Source organism: Seriola dumerili, unplaced genomic scaffold (genome assembly GCF_002260705.1).
Source record: "Seriola dumerili isolate Sdu_G_001 unplaced genomic scaffold, Sdu_1.0 BDQW01000312.1, whole genome shotgun sequence".
In the NCBI taxonomy this organism is placed as follows: Eukaryota; Metazoa; Chordata; class Actinopteri; order Carangiformes; family Carangidae; genus Seriola; species Seriola dumerili.
Genome location: NW_019174567.1, coordinates 1,286,060 through 1,305,184, shown reverse-complemented (window position 1 = coordinate 1,305,184; position 19,125 = coordinate 1,286,060). Strand labels below are relative to the sequence as shown.

The window sequence follows — 19,125 nt, the reverse complement described above, 5'->3', positions numbered from 1 at the left end:
AGAGAGTGAGGGAAGAACACAATCAATGATCCTGTGCACCAGGAACTCTTCACCATTAACTTTTTACTATGATCTGTTCACTATGAACTATCCTCTTCCTGACTCAGCTCTTCTTCCTTTAACTGAAGAGCTGCAGCAACTGATCAATTATTGATTGACAGATCATGAAGTATTTTGATACTCATTAAATAGTTTCTATCATTTTTTAAAGGAAAAAACCAAACAGCTTCTCAGCAGTGAAGATTTACTGTCCTCGGTCCTATTGATGGATAATTGATCATTTTATTGATTTTACATTGTTGATCAGAAAATAAAAGATCTTTGAAGACTTCAACTTTTCTGTAACAGACATTTTATTGAGCAAATGATTCAGAGACAATAATTTACTGATTAATCAATGATGAAAATAATTATTAGCTTCAGTCCTGCTTTTAACCTGCTGGTTTTAATCTAGTCTGATCTGGACCTGGACCTGGACCTGGACTTGGACCTGGACTTGGACCTGGACTTGGACTCAGATTTGTGGATTAATTTCAGGTTTCAGTTGTTAGGCAGAAAGTAAAACTGTAAAACTGCAGATCAGTGGATGCACAGACAATCAATCAGGAATTATTTTGTTAATTGAGGAGTTCAGTGACTCAGTCTCCATGGAGACGCAGTGACAGGTGTTTCTAATCAATAATAATCAGCAGGTTAAATTAATATCATCTGTAACTGCAGCTCTGTTTTTTAATTATTTCAGTTTTATCCTCTCGATGTTTCCTGTTTTCTGTCCTGATGGACACACAGCAGAGACACAGGTGAGACAGGTCACTGATGACGGATCACGTCACGTGACCGATGACTGCAGCCTCTTTTACCTGACTGCTGTCCCTGCACGTGTCCTTGGGGCGGGTCAACCTGTTCACCTCTATGACATCATCATCATCACCATCACCATCAATAAAATGCTTCAGCCCAGCTCACCTGAACCGAGCCACACCCATGACACACACGCACACACACAGGATGCTGGATGAAGTGTAGCGGCTCGTCAGAGATATCCCGCCGGGCCTCAGCGCCTCATCCGCGGCTGCAGGCCGGACAAGAGGAGCCTCTCCGCCCTGAAGCCGCGGAGAGGCTCCGGTAACGGAGAAGACAGACAAACAGACAGACAGACAGACGGACAGACGGACAGACGGACAGACCGGTCCCGCTCCCCTCCTCCACGCCCTGCCCCCCTCCCCCTCCTGCAGCTCTTACCTCTGCTCCAGATGCTGCCGCCGCTCCGCCGCTGTTCTCCGCCGATTAAAACCCGGACTGACGCGCTGCGAGGCGGACAAAGCATGAGAGGCGTCCCGGAGCGGAGCGGAGCCGGTCCGGACGGGTTCAGACCGTATCGGACCAAGACTAGATGAAATCCTCCCGGTGATGCTGCTATGGCATCTCTCTCTGACCGTCTCCTCCTGACGCACCAGCTGCCACCCGCTGCGTCAAGACGCACCGCGTTAACGACCACGACACAGGAAGAGTGCCACCGGAGCCTTCAAAATAAAAGCCTCAGGATAAAATCTGACTGGTCCCAGATGTCTGAATCACTGCACATCTGACAATGTTCTGTTCCTAATAAACCGCGAGACCAGAGAGGTGGCGGGAAACTGGTTCCTGGTGGGGGTGAGGCTACTGTGGACATGAAGCCTTTTGGCCCCTAGGGTCCTGGTCCGTCATCCAGCCTAGACTGAAAAACAGTCTGAGTCTGGAACAGGTCTGGACCAGTGTCTTCAGACCGGTGAGGAGCACGTGGAAACAGAATAAGTCAACACTCAGCTACTATGTGTTTCAACCAGCCCGGTCTCCTCTCACTGTGCACTCTTATTGTGAAGGCATGCTGATTTCCGGTGTCGGTAAATTAACGAATCTTCAGCTGATCATCAAATCAACCTGCTGCAGGTTCACCGTCACTCTCTCTCTCTCTCTCACACACACACACACACACACATACACTCACACACACAATAATCCATGTTGTTATTAATAATAACCTATCTCATATTTCATCCTGTCATGTGAGCTCACGGTCTCATCAGGAGGGGAGGCTCCGGTTTGGGATGACGTCACCTCACTGTTTACATAGAGCAGCACCGTTGAAACGATCAATGATGACAACAACAATAACAACAACAATAATAATAATAATAATAATAATGATAATGAGGGGTCAGGGGTTCTGTTTGAAGTGGTGCAGAGATGTTCCACCCTGAAGTTCCTTCTGTTGGTTCTCTAAACTGTGAGATGTTGTTTCACTGTTCACGTGTCTTTAATGAATGAGACACTGGAGGGCGCTGTCTCTACCTGTATTTCCACCGTGGTAGTTACTGTTGCTGCAGTGAGTCCAGGTTGTCAGGACAACGACCGTTAGGATAAACAGAGGATTAAGGAGCAGCTTAAACACCGACATTAACACTGATTATATACAGTTACACAGGAAGTGGTCATTAGGAGCGCGCGCGCACACACACACACACACACACACACACACACACACACACACTCTTCAGATGCAATACTACTTTTCTGTTACAGAACAAACAGCAGCTGGTTTTATTGTGAAGGGACGATTTCTGTTCAAACAGGAAGGAAACATCTCACTGACATTTTAGTAAAACTCAGTGTTAAACATCTCTCCTGTGGCAACACACAACATCTGACTCCAGCTCTGAGCGTTAACAACATGAAACACATGAAACTCTTCCAGAGCTCTGAATCCTCTGAAACCTTCGAAACAAACTGTTTTAATGTGTTCTCACACCGGGAGGACGGGAGGCTTTGAACTTGAATGGATTACTGGTATGTGCTCAATTCAGCGACTCGTCCTCACTTTGTGTTTCTGTCTGAGGAGATGATGATGATGATGATGATGATGATGATGATGATAACTGGGCTGCTGCTCTTTTTTTATTTCATTATTGTTTAATCTGCTGATTATTTTCTTCTTTAATCTATTGATCACTTAATAATTTTATCATTTCTCAGAGTCGGAGTCAGACATGGGACTGTCTGACATCTGGAACAATGATTTGATTATCAAAATAAGTGTTCACTGATCTTCGAGTGAAATCCAACAACTAAAACCTGAATAAATCCAGGATCCAGATCAAACCAGATTAAGAGCAGCAGGTTTGTGGAGGGTCAGTGGATTAAAGCCGAGTCACTTCAGGAAACAGGTGATAATAATGGTGAAGAATCTCAGGTGACACATACTTTTAACTTTAAACAGAGAAATAAAAGATTTTTCTAAAAACACTAAACCTGTTTTTATTTTTCATGTTTCATGAAGACAGATTCAGTCCTGTTGTCGTGGAGACGAGTCATCCTCTGTCCATCTGGACAGGAAACACAGAAGAAGAAACATCAGTAGGAAACAAAGAATCATCTGAATTACACCCTGAATTCAGACTCTCAGGCTGAGGACTCTCTGGACTAAATTTCACCCTAACCAAAGGGAAGGAGTCTGCAGCTGTGGTGCAGCCTGAGAGACTCAGCTCAGGGCACAGTGTGATACCAGTGTCAGGTTTAGGCTCAGTTGAAGCGACTCACCTCAGTGTGAAACACATCCTTTCTTAGTTTTTGAGTGTTTGGATCCAGAGGGGGTGTCGGCTCCTGCAGGTCAAAGAAGAGCTCTGATTGGTTGGTTTGTAGACACAACTGATCAAACATTGTCCCGCTCATTTCTCTGCTCAGTCTGACGCTTGTACGATAACACTGTGTTTCTGAACAAATAAATACAACCCAGACATTACCTGCTAAACCGGTCCTGGACTTTGCTGGTCTGTCTGGACCAGGATCTGGATCATCGTGGTTGGGTGTTCTGGCCTCTAACGATGTGATCTCCTCAAACTCAGACTCCTCATTCCTGTTTACTTTGTTTAAATCTTGCTTTGTTCCTGGATCCTCTGGTCTGAGCTGGACCTCCTCCTCTCCTGCAGGAGCTCCGACTCTAGTCTCTGAGTCAGGACCAGAGTCCACCTCAGAGTCCTGGAATCTGGTCTGGCTCTGGCCCCCCTCCGTGTCAGCAGCAGGAGGGGAGACGTGTTCAGGGAGGTTTTGGGTCTCTGTGGGGAGGCTGTCAGTCTCTGGTTCTGGTCTCGTTTCTGATGGTGGATCTGTGGGAACCTGGACTGTCTCTGGAGGGCCTGAGGGCTCGTCCACAGCCGCTGACCTCTGTATGACCCCAGGATGATCTGACAACAACACAGTCAAACACAGATTCAGGGACAAAAGGTCAAAGGTCAGAAACTAAACAAGTCCAGCACAGTCCTCACCGTGGATTCTGCCGCCCCTCTCGGCTCGGGGTCTGGTCCTCTTCAGGTTGTAGCCATTCCTGATCTCAGCCAGCAGGTTGTCGATGATGCAGCCGCCGTCCTGGTTGGACACGTCCTTCCTGACTGGAGACGACAAGCGGACATGTTTCAGAACATGGTCTGCAGAGACACAGCTGGACTGTCAGCAGCTGGTCTCTGGACCTACATGAACCTCTCCTGCATCCAGAGTCAGAGACAAGGTGGGGGGGTCTCAGGGACCAAGAGAGTCCACAGTCTCTGTCCTGGTCTAAAGGACCTAAACACAGATGGGGGGACACCTGAGGAACCAGCTGCTCCTCACACTTTTCTGCTGTTGAGTCACAGGACCTGTACCGCTGCAGACTGGATTTAAGGTGGAGGTTTAAGGTGGAATGACAGAGTTGGACTTACTGATCTTGTCATCTCCTCTGTGTCTCCTCTCCTCCTCCTGCTGCTTCCTCCTCCTCTCCTGCTCCCTGCGACTCCCGTTCTCCTGAAAGACATCAGGTCAGAGTGAGAGTCTGAATCTGAGTCCCTGAGTCTGAATCTGAGTCCCTGAGTCTGAGTCTCTGAGTCTGAATCTGAGTCTGAGTCTGAGTCTCTGAGTCTGAGTCTCTGAGTCTGAATCTGAGTCCCTGAGTCTGAGTCTCTGAGTCTGAATCCGAGTCTGAATCTCGGATTCTGAGTCACATTTCTTGGTGATTCATTGATTCAATATTGATTATGATCAATAACACGAGGATATGATCTTGTCACTTCTAGGGTTGTCAAAACTGATACCCTGGAAAATACCTGATACCATTTTTGATACCGCAGGGAGAAAAAATGAAAAATTAAGAGGCATAACATGTTTTTTTGTTAACGTTACAGACGGGCAGGACTGATAACTTTCGCTGCCTAGCTCTCACATTAACGTTAGTCATTTTATTATTAGCCATAGCCGCTAGCTTAATGATAACGTAACAGATGGCCGATGTGGCTATCAGCTAATTGCTAACAGTTAAACGGCTAACGTTAACATGTGTTGCAGGCCAGGTTAACATTTATGATAACTGTTTATTCAATGTCGGTCTTTAAGATGCTTCTCTTAGTTTGTTGTGCTACTCAACTTCGTCGCCACCACTTTGTAGCATTGTTTGCATATAGGCTTATCAATATCCTTCGCCTTTCCCTGGTCATTTGCCGTGTATGCAAAATCATTTCAAACGGCACTTTTGTTTTTTTCATTTTGAACTAAAACAGGTTGCGAAGGTTCTTCAGCAGCAGCACTCGCCATGTTAATTTAGCTTTATGCTGGTTGATAGCGTTCATGTGTTCAGCTGCTAGTGGGGGAGGGGGTGTGTCTCTGCCTGTCTGCAGTGCTGCTGCTGTGTCTCAACTGGAGGAGGCGAAGACAGAACTGTTGTCTCGATGCTGTTGAGAATGAGTATCTGATCTCATACTAATTTTAGTATCTATTTGTATCTGAGTAATGATTTTTTGACAACTCTAGTCACTTCTACATTAAAGCTTTTTCTATGACGTCATGTGGAACTCTGCTCCCTGATTGGCTGTTGACAGTGCTGCGCTGTGATTGGCTGACCTTGACGGCTCGGAGGAACAGTCCTCTGAAGGTCTTGATGGTGTTGAAGAGTTCGTCAAGGGAGAAGTTGCTGCTGTCTTCACACAGGTAGACGGACAGATCTGTCCTCCTGTCCTCCACCGAGGACAACAGCTGCTGCAGCTGCTCACAGGACTGCAGGCTGTCCTGAAGAGACACCACAGAAGAAGAAGACAGCCATTCAGGACAGTAGGGACACTCCAATACCAGACGTAGAACCCCTGATTTGTCTATAACTGTCCTGATGAGCAGGTTACAGACTGTAAATAAACCCTCCTGTAGGGGGCGCAGTCTAGTCTGTACCTGTATGGTGGACAGGTACTGCTCCTTCAGGTCCTCAGATGAAGAGGAAACTCTGCTCTCAGAGTTTTTCAGCTGTTTGATCAGAGTGTTCGCTTCAGACTGAATCGACTCCACGTTAAACCTGCAACAGACAGACTGACCGTTGTTTCCTGTTCCTCAGGTTCAGCTGTCGGTTCCACAGGAACACTGATTTAACACATTTAATTAAAACCACAAAGAATGACAGCTAAGGATCTTAATGTGCAAAGTTTAAAAGAATGTCTCCTGATAGAACCTGTTAGTTTAGAGAACGTCTCCAAACCTTCGGATTTCCTGTCTGAACAGTGTGACTTTGTGTCTTCATCGCTGAGTTTTATGAAAAATCATTTTGTTCTAATCGGTTCTAAAGGCTCCATGACAGTGTCCTATGTGTAGTTGTGGGTTCTTTGTGGGGGAGAACTAACAGAGTTTAATCCGTTATCAGTTTACCCAGCAGCCTTTTCACAGATCTCCAAATCGTCTGGCAGGTTGAGCAGGTCAGGGTGGTTCTCCTCCACCTCCTGTTGATCACACAGAGAACAACAATAGAACCCTCTCATGTGATGAACATCATACAGTGTCATAGTACTGGTTCTGTCCCAGTACAACCAGTCTGGTTCCAGTGTGTTACCTGCAGGATGTGGTGCAGCAGGGTGATTCTGGACTTGTTGGCTTTGGTTTCTGTCAGTTTGAGCAGAGTGCTGATCTTAAAACCCTCAGCGTTCCCTGTGTGAGTCCCCTGATACACACAACACATCACATGATGATGTCACATGACTGATGACGTCATATCTGATTAGATCCAATCAGATTCTTGAACTGTTTTTTAGTGTGAAATGAAACCTGTTGATATAAAGTGTTATCGTCAGACTCAAACACCTGATACAACTCTGCTGTTTAACGTTTCTGCATCTGTTAGACATCTGTTTCACATTTGTTAAACATCTGTTAGACATCTGTTTCACATTTGTTAAACAGCTGTTAGACATCTGTTTCACATTTGTTAAACAGCTGTTAGACATGTGTTAAACATCTGTTTCATTTAAGACTCACATAGTTGAGGAAGTTTCCAACACTCAAGATGAGTTTACAGAAGCTGGGCAGCCGAGTGCTCTCCCTAATACCTGACCACACAACATGACAACATCAACAAAAACAACAACAACAATAACAATAACACAACACAACATTAACAACAGCAACAAAAAACAACAACAACAACAACAATAACACAACATGAAGCAACACAACATTAACAAAAGCAACAAAAAACAACAACAATAACATGAAAAACAACAACACAACAAAACAACAACAACAACAGCAACAACATGAAAAACAACAACAGCAGGGAACAGATAAGCAGAACCAGTGTCAGTATTGTTGTTATTCACAATGCTGGTCTGTGTGTGTTTGTTGTGTATTTGTTGTGTATACACACTCTGACAGGCTCGGTCCAGAACTTCAGCTTTGGGCTTCAGACTCTCCAACACACAGCTGCTCTCCTCACACAGCAACATACACTGAATCCTCAGAGAGTAACTACACACACACACACACACACACACACACACACAGAAACACACTCAGTAAAGGTGAATATAACCGATCACACAGGTGTGTCTCCGGGTGTGTCTGTCCTACCCGGGAACGTCCAGCAGCTGCAGGTAAAACTGGTCCACTGACGCCAACTTGTCCCTGTCTGCTTGGTGAGACTTCAGGTTCTCTATCTGGGGACGGACAGGGGAAACAGGTGAGACACATGATAAATCAAGTCAGGGACAATAGGTTAGAGGTGGGACAACAAAAGGACAGGTAAATTACAGGTGAAACAGTTGATGGACATTTACGACAGAAGATTACAGGCGATGGACAGGTGATAGACAGGTAAAGGACAAGTGATGGACAGGTAATATAATATAATAGTAATAAACATGAAGAACAGATGGAACAGGTACAGTAAATGGCAGTTGGGGTAAGAAAATGTACAGGTGAGACACGGGAAATAGGTGAAGTCCAGGTGTGCCATGAAAAGAACAGATCACGGACAGGTAACACAGATGAAGGACAGGTAGGACAGGTAAACAATGGGCGGGGAGAGGTAAGATAGGTGAGATATGATGGACAGATAGAATTACCATGACTTGCCTAAGACAGGTAAATGACAGGTGAAGACAGGTAGGACAGAAACAGAAGGTGGTAAGTGTTCAGGTGAGACAAGATGGAGGTATATAAGACAGGTGTTTGAAGCAGAAGAGACAGGTACGACAAGTGAAAAGCAGGTAAATGCTGGGACAAGTACAGGTAGGAGACAGGAGGACAGGCGAGGGAAGAGTTAGGACAGGTGGGTAAGGAAGGATTGGGGTGCAGCAAAAGAACAGGTCAAGGTGAGAAGTGATGGACAGGTAGGACAACAGAGACAATAAAGGGCAGGTAACAGGTAGGACAGGTGAGGTAGGAAAATGAAAAACAATTGAAGGTACAAGAAAGAGATGGAGGACAAATCACACAGGAAGGGTAAGTGATAGACGGGTGTAGGACAGGTGTAGAACAGGTGTTTTAGTGTCCCTGTGACCTCTGACCTCATGTTTCTCTGGCAGCAGTTTGATCAACTGTTTCAGGACCTCGACATCAAACTTGGATCTGTCTCCTCTCCAGATCAGAGACACAAAGTCCTCATGGGAACTGCAGAAGACACACAGGAAACGGGTGAAATAGAGAGACAGGTGAGACAATAAGGGACAGCTAGACAAAAGCTAGAAAAAAAATGTTGAACAGTTTAAGTACAGGTGAGACAGGTGAAGGAGTTTAAAGACCGGTAGGACAGGTGAGACAGGTGAAGTAATTAAGAGAGAGGTAGGACAGGTGAAGTAGTTAAAAGACAGGTGAGACAGGTGAATTAATTAAGAGAGAGGTAGGACAGGTGGGACAGGTGAAGAAGTTAAGAGACAGGTAGGACAGGTGAGACAGGTGAGGTAGGATAAAGGATGGGTGAAGGGTGTGATGAAACAGAAATGTTAAACATGAAGTTTAAGGACAGGTGAAGGACAGGTGAGACATTTCACCTGTCCTTCACCTGTCTCAGGACTGAGTGTGACATCATCACAGAGATGTGTTTCTATTGGCTGGGAGGTTGATTCAGGAAGTGAATTAGTACCATCTGAACTGTTTGAGGAAGATGTTGAGGTTCAGACTTTTCCTGGCATCAATGAAGGAAATCTGTGGATGGAGACAACAGCTGTTGATTGGTTGATTGATTGATTGATTGATTATCATCCATTACACAAAAACAGAGAATAAAAACATTTGACATCAGATCCACTGCCTGTCCAGTCAAATGGTTCTGAGCTGTTCCACCTCTTTGGGTTCGGTCCTGGTTTTGGTTCTAGTCTTGGTCTCGGTCGGGGGGAGACTGAAGAGCTGCTCGATGCTGCAGTAATCCGGTTCCACAGAGTCTGAAGATGACGAAGTCCACAGGGACTGAGGAGCTGAGAGAGACACATCCATTAACTCAGGTGTGAAGACCAGAGTCCTGGACCAGGACTAAGGTACCAGAACACAGACCATGACCATGACTGACCTGTCAGCGCTCTGGACGGGAGCTTCTGCCAGTTCAGTTTCTTCATACGCAGGGTGGGGCAGGGGGCGGGGCTTGTGTGAGGTGGGGGGCTGTAATATGACCTGCCCAGACCTTGAAATGCCTGGGCTATAATGATGTCACCTGGAGGAAGGGGTGGAGGAGCCATACCAGGTAAGGGAGGAGGAGGAGGAGGGGGTGGAGCTCCCATACCAGGTAAGGGAGGAGGAGGGGGTGGGGCTCCCATACCAGGTAAGGGAGGGGGAGGGGGTGGGACTCCCATACCAGGTGAGGGAGGAGGAGGTGGTGCAGCTTTCATATCAGGTGAGGGCAAAGTGGGAGGAGCTTGAGAAGACGCTGCTGAAGATGGTGTTGTCTCTGATTGGCTGGGGGGACTGTCAGGTAGTCGTGTCTGTACTGCCCTGTCAATGGTTCGGATCTTGCGATTGGCTGAGATGGACCTTTGGGGGAGGAGCCTCTCCAGCACACAGTCGACAGAATCCACATCAGCTACAACCAAACACACAGAGACACAGTTACTGCACTGGTTCCTGTTAGAACCTGAACATTATTATTATTATTATCATTATCATTATTATTGTTATTATTATCATTTATGAATCTGCTGTTTATTCTCTCTATTAATGACACTGACTAAACTGTGAATCTGAGGAAAACCTTCAACTGCAGGACGATTCAAAATGGTTCCTATAACTTTTATTTTGATTGATGAATCAGTTAGTTAACTGATGCTGATGGACTAATCCTAACGACCCAGAGTCCTGGTTCTGGACCTGGTCTGTGGAGAACCCCCTAAGGACCCCATCTGAACAGAGGATGATGGGATCATGTCTGACTCCGGTCACATGGACTGGACCCATGAAGACCCCTGCTGAGGACTTACGGTCCTGGGCCAGCAGCGTGGCTCGGTCCGCCAACAGCTCCAGAGCCGACCAGACCGGGGCTTTGTCCGGGTCCACCAACAACAAGGCCTGGAGGACAGACAGCAGCTGGACCGAGGACGGACTGCTGGACACCTGCACGGACAGAGGGAGGGACACTGTGTTGTCAGGGGGGAGGAGTTACAGGTTTGAAGGCTGAGGGGGAGGAGTTACAGGTGTGAAGGCTGAGGGGGAGGAGTTACAGGTGTGGAGGGAGAGGGGTTACAGGTGTGACGGTGGAGGAGGAGGAGTTACAGGTGTGACGGTGAAGGGGGAGGAGTTACAGGTGTAGAGGGGGAGGGGTACAGGTGTGAAGGTGAAAGGGGAGGAGTTACAGGTGTGGAGGGAGAGGAGTTACAGGTGTAGTTACCTTGGTGAGGACAGAGGTGAAGACATGCTCGTGGTTGCTCATGTCGATGCCTCCGTACAGTCTCTCCATCTCCTCCTCATCCTCTGTCAGAGAGTCCTCAAACCCATCACACTGGATGTTCAGGTCCTTGTCCTCCGTCTCCCTGGAGATAAAGAGACATCACAAACTGATGGAAACATAATGATTATTGATTATTGAAGAGAAGTATTTAAAGTAAGATGAACTCAGTACCTGAGTGTGGGCAGCAGATCCAGCAGCTGCAGGCCTGTAACAACAGTGGAAAAATGAGAGATGGATGTTCGGACAATTTCACGTTTACACCCTAGTAACCACCAGAAGTAGCAACTATGTAGCCCCAGGTAACTACCCAGCAACCACTTGGAACGTCATAGCAACCACCTAGAACACCATAGCAACCACCTGGAACATCATAGCAACCACTTAGAACACCATAGCAACCACCTGGAACATCATAGTAACCACTTGGAATACCACCAGTAACCACTAGAACAGCCACTTAGAAATGCCCTGTTGACCTACTGTTAATGTCCTAGCAACTATCTAGCAACTGCAGATAACAGCAAATGACTAATTAACAGCATAGCAACCATCTGGAACACCCTTGTAACTACAGTGTGAAGATCAGGATTTTTGAGGACAGTACTGATATTTAATAATACGCTGTTAAAAACAGTATATCAGCCAATATTAACTGTAACTAAGAGATGTAGTGGGTCGGATCTTTTAGTGTAAAAGGAAGCATTTCGCTGCCCTCTGGTGGACAAGCTACTGAATGGTAACCATGTTTAAAAATGTCTGACATTTCTGTATTTTAAATTCTTGACATTTATTAGCTGACATATACACCAATCCTCAGTGAGCTAATATCTCTACTAGCAACACCTTGCAAACACCTAGCAACCACGAGTATCCCCACAGCAACCATATGGAAATGCCCCGATAACAACCTGTCACCACCACTTAGAAACATTATAGCAACCACATAGAAATGCCTGCCTTAGCAACCTGTTGCCAAAGTAGCATCAGTCAGAAACCTCTTAGCTCTTCACTGCTAACACTAACACCAACCCTTATTACCAGGTGGCATTTTGCTGCTAATGTCATTAATTCAGTTTGTTGTATAAGTGTCATTGTTGTTACTTTCAGTATCAAGGTTGTTTGCTGTTATATTATAATTAGCATCATAGCTTTTTAGCCTTGATGTAGTTACTCCAGTCAGTGACATCAGAATGACATCATACCGATGAACTCCTGTCGCAGTCGGTCCCTCTTCCTCAGGTCTTCCTGTCCCAGCACCAGCACATTGACGACACTCATCAGCGTCACCATGTAGGCGACGTTGTCGGTACCGTGAAACTCATTCAAGATCACGCTGAAGCGGTACTGCTGCTTCTTCAGACTCTGAACACAAACAGGAAAAAGACAAACTGAGGTAAAACTGAAGCTCTGACATTATTCAGTCTTTCTGACTTCATCTTTGAAACTGAACATCTGCAGTTTCAGAAGAAGACTTTATCACATTCATAAAGGAACGTGAAGCTTTGTTAAGATTCGGTTAATTTCATTTCATTTATTTATTTATTTGAAAAGGACAGTGCACATTAATTAACCTGTAAATGTGCCAGTGTTAGCCAACAGGCTAATTTTCAACTGCCGTCCTCTGGCAGGATGTCTAAAAACCACATATTGACCAGATGTTCATCAGTCAAATGAATAAATAACACATATTAAAAAGATACATAAAATAGATATAAAAACAACATATATCAAACAACAACAAGTTAGCATAATACCATTTAAGAGTGTTCACATGTCTGACCGCTTAAGAGCCAGTCCTTAACATAATAAATGTTTAACGATGAGGATGTTGTCCAGAGGAGCTGCAGCATATGAATCAACCTCAGGAAGGATTCTCCTCTGGACAACAGATATCTGCTGATTTATTGAGAAAGGAAGGACAGGTAAGATCTTGCATACATGACAACAGTGAGGGATCGTATCCCATCATGCTTCAGTTCTGGATTGAGAGCAAGTAAAAACAAGCCTGGGTGCGCTCGACACGCCCACACCTGATTCTGATCTGAGGTGGGCAGAGTCTTATCTGCAGTCACACCCTCATGTTCCACACTCACTGATAACTGAACAATAACGTTTCACAGCTGATAAAGACCAGTTTTCCTCCGTCCTCATGTCTCTGCTGCGTCTTCACCACAGTCTGCTCCACACAGAAATACAAGTTAAAGTCCTGCAATTAAAAACTCTACTTAAATAAAATGTATAGAGGTGTTACCACCATCATGCACTTAAAGGACCTATTCTCTATTTGTATGTAGCAATAGCTAAACTTACATACAACTCCTTTAAAGTGACTAAAGAATGTTCCACTCAGAGGATTCAATCATGGAGCATCCAAACACCTGAACATGACCTCAGCGTTTTTTAAAGAGACTATTGCCAGGAGCTCTCTGGACATCACCATGGATCCAATCTGTGATCAGATCAATGTTACTGATTAGAAGAACATGAGACAAGGTGTAAAACTTACAAACACAACAGAGCTTCAGTCTGTTAACAAGTTGAACTGAGACTTTACAACGAGAACCCGGTTTAGCTTCAGAAGCTACAACATTTGATGCAGCTTCAGTACAACCAGAACAACCAGTACAACCAGTACAACCAGTACAACCAGTACAAACAGTAGAACCAGTACATCCAGTACAACCAGAACAACCAGTACAACCAGTAGAACCAGGGGATCCACAACAACAGAACAACCAGTAGAACCAGAACAACCAGTACAACCAGTAGAACCAGGGCATCCACAACAACAGAACAACCAGTAGAACCAGTAGAACCAGTACAACCAGTAGAACCAGGGCATCCGCAACAACAGAACAACCAGTAGAACCAGTAGAACCAGAACAATCAGTAGAACCAGTAGAACCAGAACATCCAGTAGAACCAGTAGAACCAGTACAAACAGTAGAACCAGTACAACCAGTACAACCAGAACAACCAGTACAACCAGTACAACCAGTACAACCAGTACAAACAGTAGAACCAGTACATCCAGTACAACCAGAACAACCAGTACAACCAGTAGAACCAGGGGATCCACAACAACAGAACAACCAGTAGAACCAGTAGAACCAGAACATCCAGTAGAACCAGTAGAACCAGTACATCCAGTAGAACCAGTAGAACCAGTAGAACCAGTACAGGTACCTTGTAGCTGTCGAAGGCGTCCAGAGCCAGGTGATGTCCTCGAGGGTCAAACAGAGCAAGAGCTGCCAGCAGCTCAAACACCTGCATCTTCACCATGACGTTGGACGTGTCCAGAGCTGAGGGGACACACAGATGGACACGGGGACAGGTCACGTGACTCCCAACAGTCAATAAGAACTCACATCACAAACATGGGTCAGAGTCAGGTGTGTCACCTGAGGAGCTACAGAGAAAGGAGGGATGAAGAAGGAAAGAAGGAAAGTGCTGATGTTTGGACGAGGCCATGGAGAAGAAGAAGAGCAGAGGAAGACGGAGAGAGCACCCACCCTGGGTCAGGGTCCTGACGTAGCCCTCGTTGTCCAGGATGAAGTGAAGTCCTGCAGAGGAGTTCATGACGGCGCGGATGCAGGCGACGCAGGTCAGCTGCAGTAGAGCGTCGGCGATGCGAGCACAGCTGCGACCGGACAGACGCTCCAGCGCCTCCATCAGCAGGTCCAGACCCCGCAGCTCCAGGAACTGCACCATCCACGCCTGGTCACTGGCCTCCAACCGCCGCCGCAGACCAGAGTAGTTCACTACCGTGGGAACCTGCAGACAGGAAGTACTTTGTTTTTCTTCTCTTGATCTTTAAAAGTTGTGTAAAACATTTAATTTGAAAGGGTCTGACACAGAGCAGGAAGTGCCAGCTCACAGTTGTGCTGCTGATCAATATCAGATATTGATAACATTAAGAACAGGTGCAGGTCCTACCTGCAGCAGGAGGATGCACAGCTCAGGGTCTGCGTTCTCCAGATTCGCCTCCAGCGTGGCATCTGGGTCGTGGGCGGGGCCTCCAGTCACTTGGTCCTTTACCGCCCCCCATTTGGTTTTGGCTGTCATGATGACGAGAAGCTGCAGAGAAAAGAGACCAGAGGTTTTTATTGATCATTGATTTCTGGATGATTGAAACATCCAGTCGGCACGAGGCTGAATTATTGATTACTGATTGATTATTGCTCTGATGATCAGTTAGTTAATCGTTTCCCAGAGTTCAAAGTGCTACGTCTTTTTAACTGTCTCGTTCTGAGTGACTGAGTGATTTTAATTTACACAAACACTGTGTCACAATAACTTCAATGAAATACATTTTAATGAACTAATCAAAGCAAACATAATGACAAACTAATTAAAGTGATACAGGGTTTTTCCTGCATAGAGAATTGGGAGGCGGCCGCCTCCGTCAAATTTCTTGCCGCCTCCCGAAAAAATTCTACTAAGTCTACTAGTTTTCTCGGTACTTGGCGGATTTGACGTTTGTAACTGCAATTGCGGCTGTACGCCACTACGGCAATGTGGTGGCGCTGTATCGTAATCCGTGCATCAGGCAGAGACATCCCAAATTGCAAAAGAAGAAGAATACGAACACACTAGATTTTCTGCCTGCGTAAGAAGGCGGCGACCTGATTTGAGTGCAGACATCATTAGTTCTTCTAATGTGGGAAAAAAAGTTAATGCATGTTACTGACAAGATACGGTTAATTTGTCAGGACTGACAGTAGGCTTAGTCCTCAGCCACACGTGGAAGGTGCCGGCATCTTTATCTTCCTGTCAAAACTATGAAGTTTATCTCTTCCTGATTCACTCAGCTGACCTGCGGCTGCAGCGTAATAGTGTGTGCTGTAGGTGCGCTTGTGCGCAGGTAGTTCAGCGGTTGAAAAATGTAGTGACAAAGGAAAGTGCTGTTTTAACGGGAAGATAAAGAGGTAATAAAAACCAACTATCATTGTAATCCAGCAGAACGACCAGATGAGAGGATCAATGATCCAGCTTCTGTTTCTCACTTCACTTTATTTCAGCTGGTTTAATTTTATTCAGCAGGTTTTTTTCCTGGTGACAGTTTTTTTCATAACTGTCACCAGTGTCCTTCCTCTTCACTGAGCTGCTGTCTCACAGGACTGAGCGTGTAGTGGATCAGGGCTGATCACAGAACATCCGTCTCAGCAGGTTTTCAGTGTTTTAGTGTTGAGTCACCACAGTCTCAATCCTGTGACTCTGTGCTGTCAGTGTGTTGGTATTTAAACATCCTTCAGGCTGCTCTGCTCTCTGGAGCTGGTTCTGACAGCTGGGTCCACACAGGACCGGGTCGACTCAGGAAGGACCAGGTCACTGTTGGTGAATACCCGGACTCTGCTCTGATCTAATCCTTCATTCCTGCTCTCTGTTTAGTCCCTGACCTCACAGACAGACAAACTGAGAGAACAGGGTTACTGAAGGTCACGGGGTTACTGAAGGTCACAGAGCAGAGACCAGGAACTGAGACCAGGGACCGTTCTGCTGAGGTCAGTGTGCTGCCATGTGAGGAGAATAAACCTGGTTCTTTATCAGAACCACAGGACCAATGAGAAAACAGGGAGGGACTGATCTGATCAATCACTGATCAATGATAAGATGTCAGATCAGAGCAGAACAAGCAGGTCAGACCAGGAATCAAACAACCTCTGACCTCCTCACCTGAGTGTGACGTGTTTACCTGTCTAATATCAAACCGGGTGCAGATTATTTTCTGTTCATTAATTGATTGATCCATCGTTATAGCTCTGAATAAAATGCTAAGATAGTTCAACCCTGAGAGTCATTAATAACAGGTACAAAACATTATATTATATTTTAATGCATTACATTCTTATATTATATATATATACTGTATATCATTATATTAATATAATTCCAGTGAAAGGTTAACACTAGTAAACACTCAGGCTGACTCCACATCATTTCACTTCTGTGGAAATAATAAGAATCAGAAACAGTGAAATATAATAATTAAGAATGAACACTAATTCAACACAACTGAAAACTGTCTCATTCCAGACAAACACAGACACGAAGTTTTTAAAATTATATAAATATAATCAGAGTCTGTGAGACAGACGTGATTAAAGTTCGGGCACTGGCAGATTTCTCTCTTTCTCTCTAAACACTCAGATAAAAACCTTTTTACAGGGAATCATCCTGCACACACATGAAAACTCCTCTGCTCCGGGTGTGAACCAGAGTCACAGTGTGGTGAGTGAATCCCAGTGTTTGTCTGAGCAGCATTAACAAGTGATTGTCAGATTGTTGGAGCCTCGAGGCGCTGGTTCCTCTGCAGCCCTGACCCACCCACAGCTCTGGCACTGAGCCCAGCCTCCTCTGTGCAGGTCGCACCAGACTCTGTTCAAAACTCTGGATAATTAATGTTCCTTTGCACTTCAGCAACAGTAGAGAGAGTAGAGATCAGTTTTGAATACTGTCCAGATAAGGAGTTTATTCTGGTGAATTCGGCTCAGTCAGGATTCATCAAAAGCTCTTTATTCCTATAAAACCTCATTTTATATTTAAAATTAAATCTTAGTTTTGACGCGGTTGTCTGTGTATTCGGTGGAACTGGATTGAAATATCGTCTTCAGACAGAGCAGATTTAAACGTATTTTAAATCTAAATAATGTCAACAGTCAGGACAGACTCAGCAGCTGTTTTCTTCAGTGAAGCTTCGCCTGTTAACTTTTTAAACGTCTAGTTTTTCTAACGGAGTTCGGCAGCCGAACAAATCAAAGCCGAAGTTTCACCATCTCACTTTGTTAAAAACTTTAACGTTTTCTGACGTTAACTTTTAAACGTTGATTCCTCACGGAGCTGGTTCATACTTACAGTCAGATTTGTCCTTACCGTGAGAGCCGCAGAGCGGGAAGACGCTGTTCGTCTCCCCGGCTGTCTGTCAGTGCCCGGCGGTGAAAGTTTCGGGAGCTTTCCGGTCTGTGTGGTGAACCACCGCCCGCAGTCCTCTACCACGTCCGCCGCAGATGGGCGGTGTCAGAGGTCATCGCAGCCGCCCATCTGGGCGCGTGCATTTTTTTTTAATAAGTTACTGATGTAACTATGGTTCCATGAAATAACACCAGATCACGTGAAAACCTCAGGAAACAGACTCCACATGTTATTATATAAATTTTAAACAGAAGTAAATTCAACACTGTAGAAAACAGAGCTGAAAGGATCATATTTACATTTTACTAAGATTTTCTGAGCCACAGTTACTGTTCACCTCATGATTTAAAGCAGCTGCATGTTTCCAGAAAATAAAAACAAAGCTGCATTACTCTGCAGATCAGCTGTTTAAGTCAACCTCAGCTGATATTATCTTTTTACCATGGGCATTTTTTAAAGTGTTCTAAACATCGAGAGGTTTTGAAAAGTCACATTACAAAGTGTAAAGACCAAAAAACAACAATAATTAATTCAATTAATTTTAAAATTGTATCACAAAATCAATTTTTTAACAATTGACAAAACTAAAATTTAAATATATATTTTATTCATATTTTTGATATTTATTTATTTATTTATTAGGGGTTTTCCCGCTTGAACCAATAATGTAGTGATTTCATGAAACGTAGACGTGGTTTGTTCTGTTCTTTTCAGTAAAAAAAAATATATTACTTTGTATAACTTATTTTGTTTATTTTATTTTATTTTTTATTTATCAAAGTATCCTAACTTATAAATAAATGTGTGACAATTCTATCAAACCAAACCGCTTGAAGATCGGTTGAAAGCTCAGTGAGTTGTTATGATTTTAATGTAATTGACCGTCTGTGTTGGTTCAGACACAGAACTGAAGTCGTAGTTGTCTTGGTTGATTGGTATCAGCTGTTTCTAGTGTTCTTCACATTCATTGGCTCCTTCACAGCTGTGTCACCAGTAACATCCAATCATATTCATGCAGGTGTACA

General features: G+C 44.8%; 1 protein-coding gene across 1 annotated transcript; it reads right to left on the bottom strand.

Moving 5' to 3' along the window:
* Window positions 1–2,932: 2,932 nt before the first annotated feature.
* LOC111231715 (inverted formin-2-like) lies at window positions 2,933–18,130 on the bottom strand. The gene is made up of 24 exons (XM_022758934.1): window positions 18,062–18,130; window positions 15,125–15,265; window positions 14,701–14,962; window positions 14,375–14,490; window positions 12,391–12,550; window positions 11,360–11,393; window positions 11,129–11,270; window positions 10,722–10,854; window positions 9,821–10,327; window positions 9,598–9,728; window positions 9,398–9,459; window positions 8,823–8,925; window positions 7,885–7,970; window positions 7,682–7,782; window positions 7,294–7,364; window positions 6,872–6,979; window positions 6,691–6,761; window positions 6,223–6,343; window positions 5,902–6,066; window positions 4,731–4,812; window positions 4,302–4,424; window positions 3,780–4,220; window positions 3,577–3,639; window positions 2,933–3,362 (listed from the first exon to the last, which is right to left on the bottom strand). The coding sequence occupies exons 2-23, from the start codon at window positions 15,251–15,253 to the stop codon at window positions 3,578–3,580; spliced, it is 3,210 nt and encodes a 1,069-aa protein (XP_022614655.1). The 5' UTR covers window positions 15,254–15,265; window positions 18,062–18,130; the 3' UTR covers window positions 2,933–3,362; window position 3,577.
* Between the last annotated feature and the right edge of the window lie 995 nt (window positions 18,131–19,125).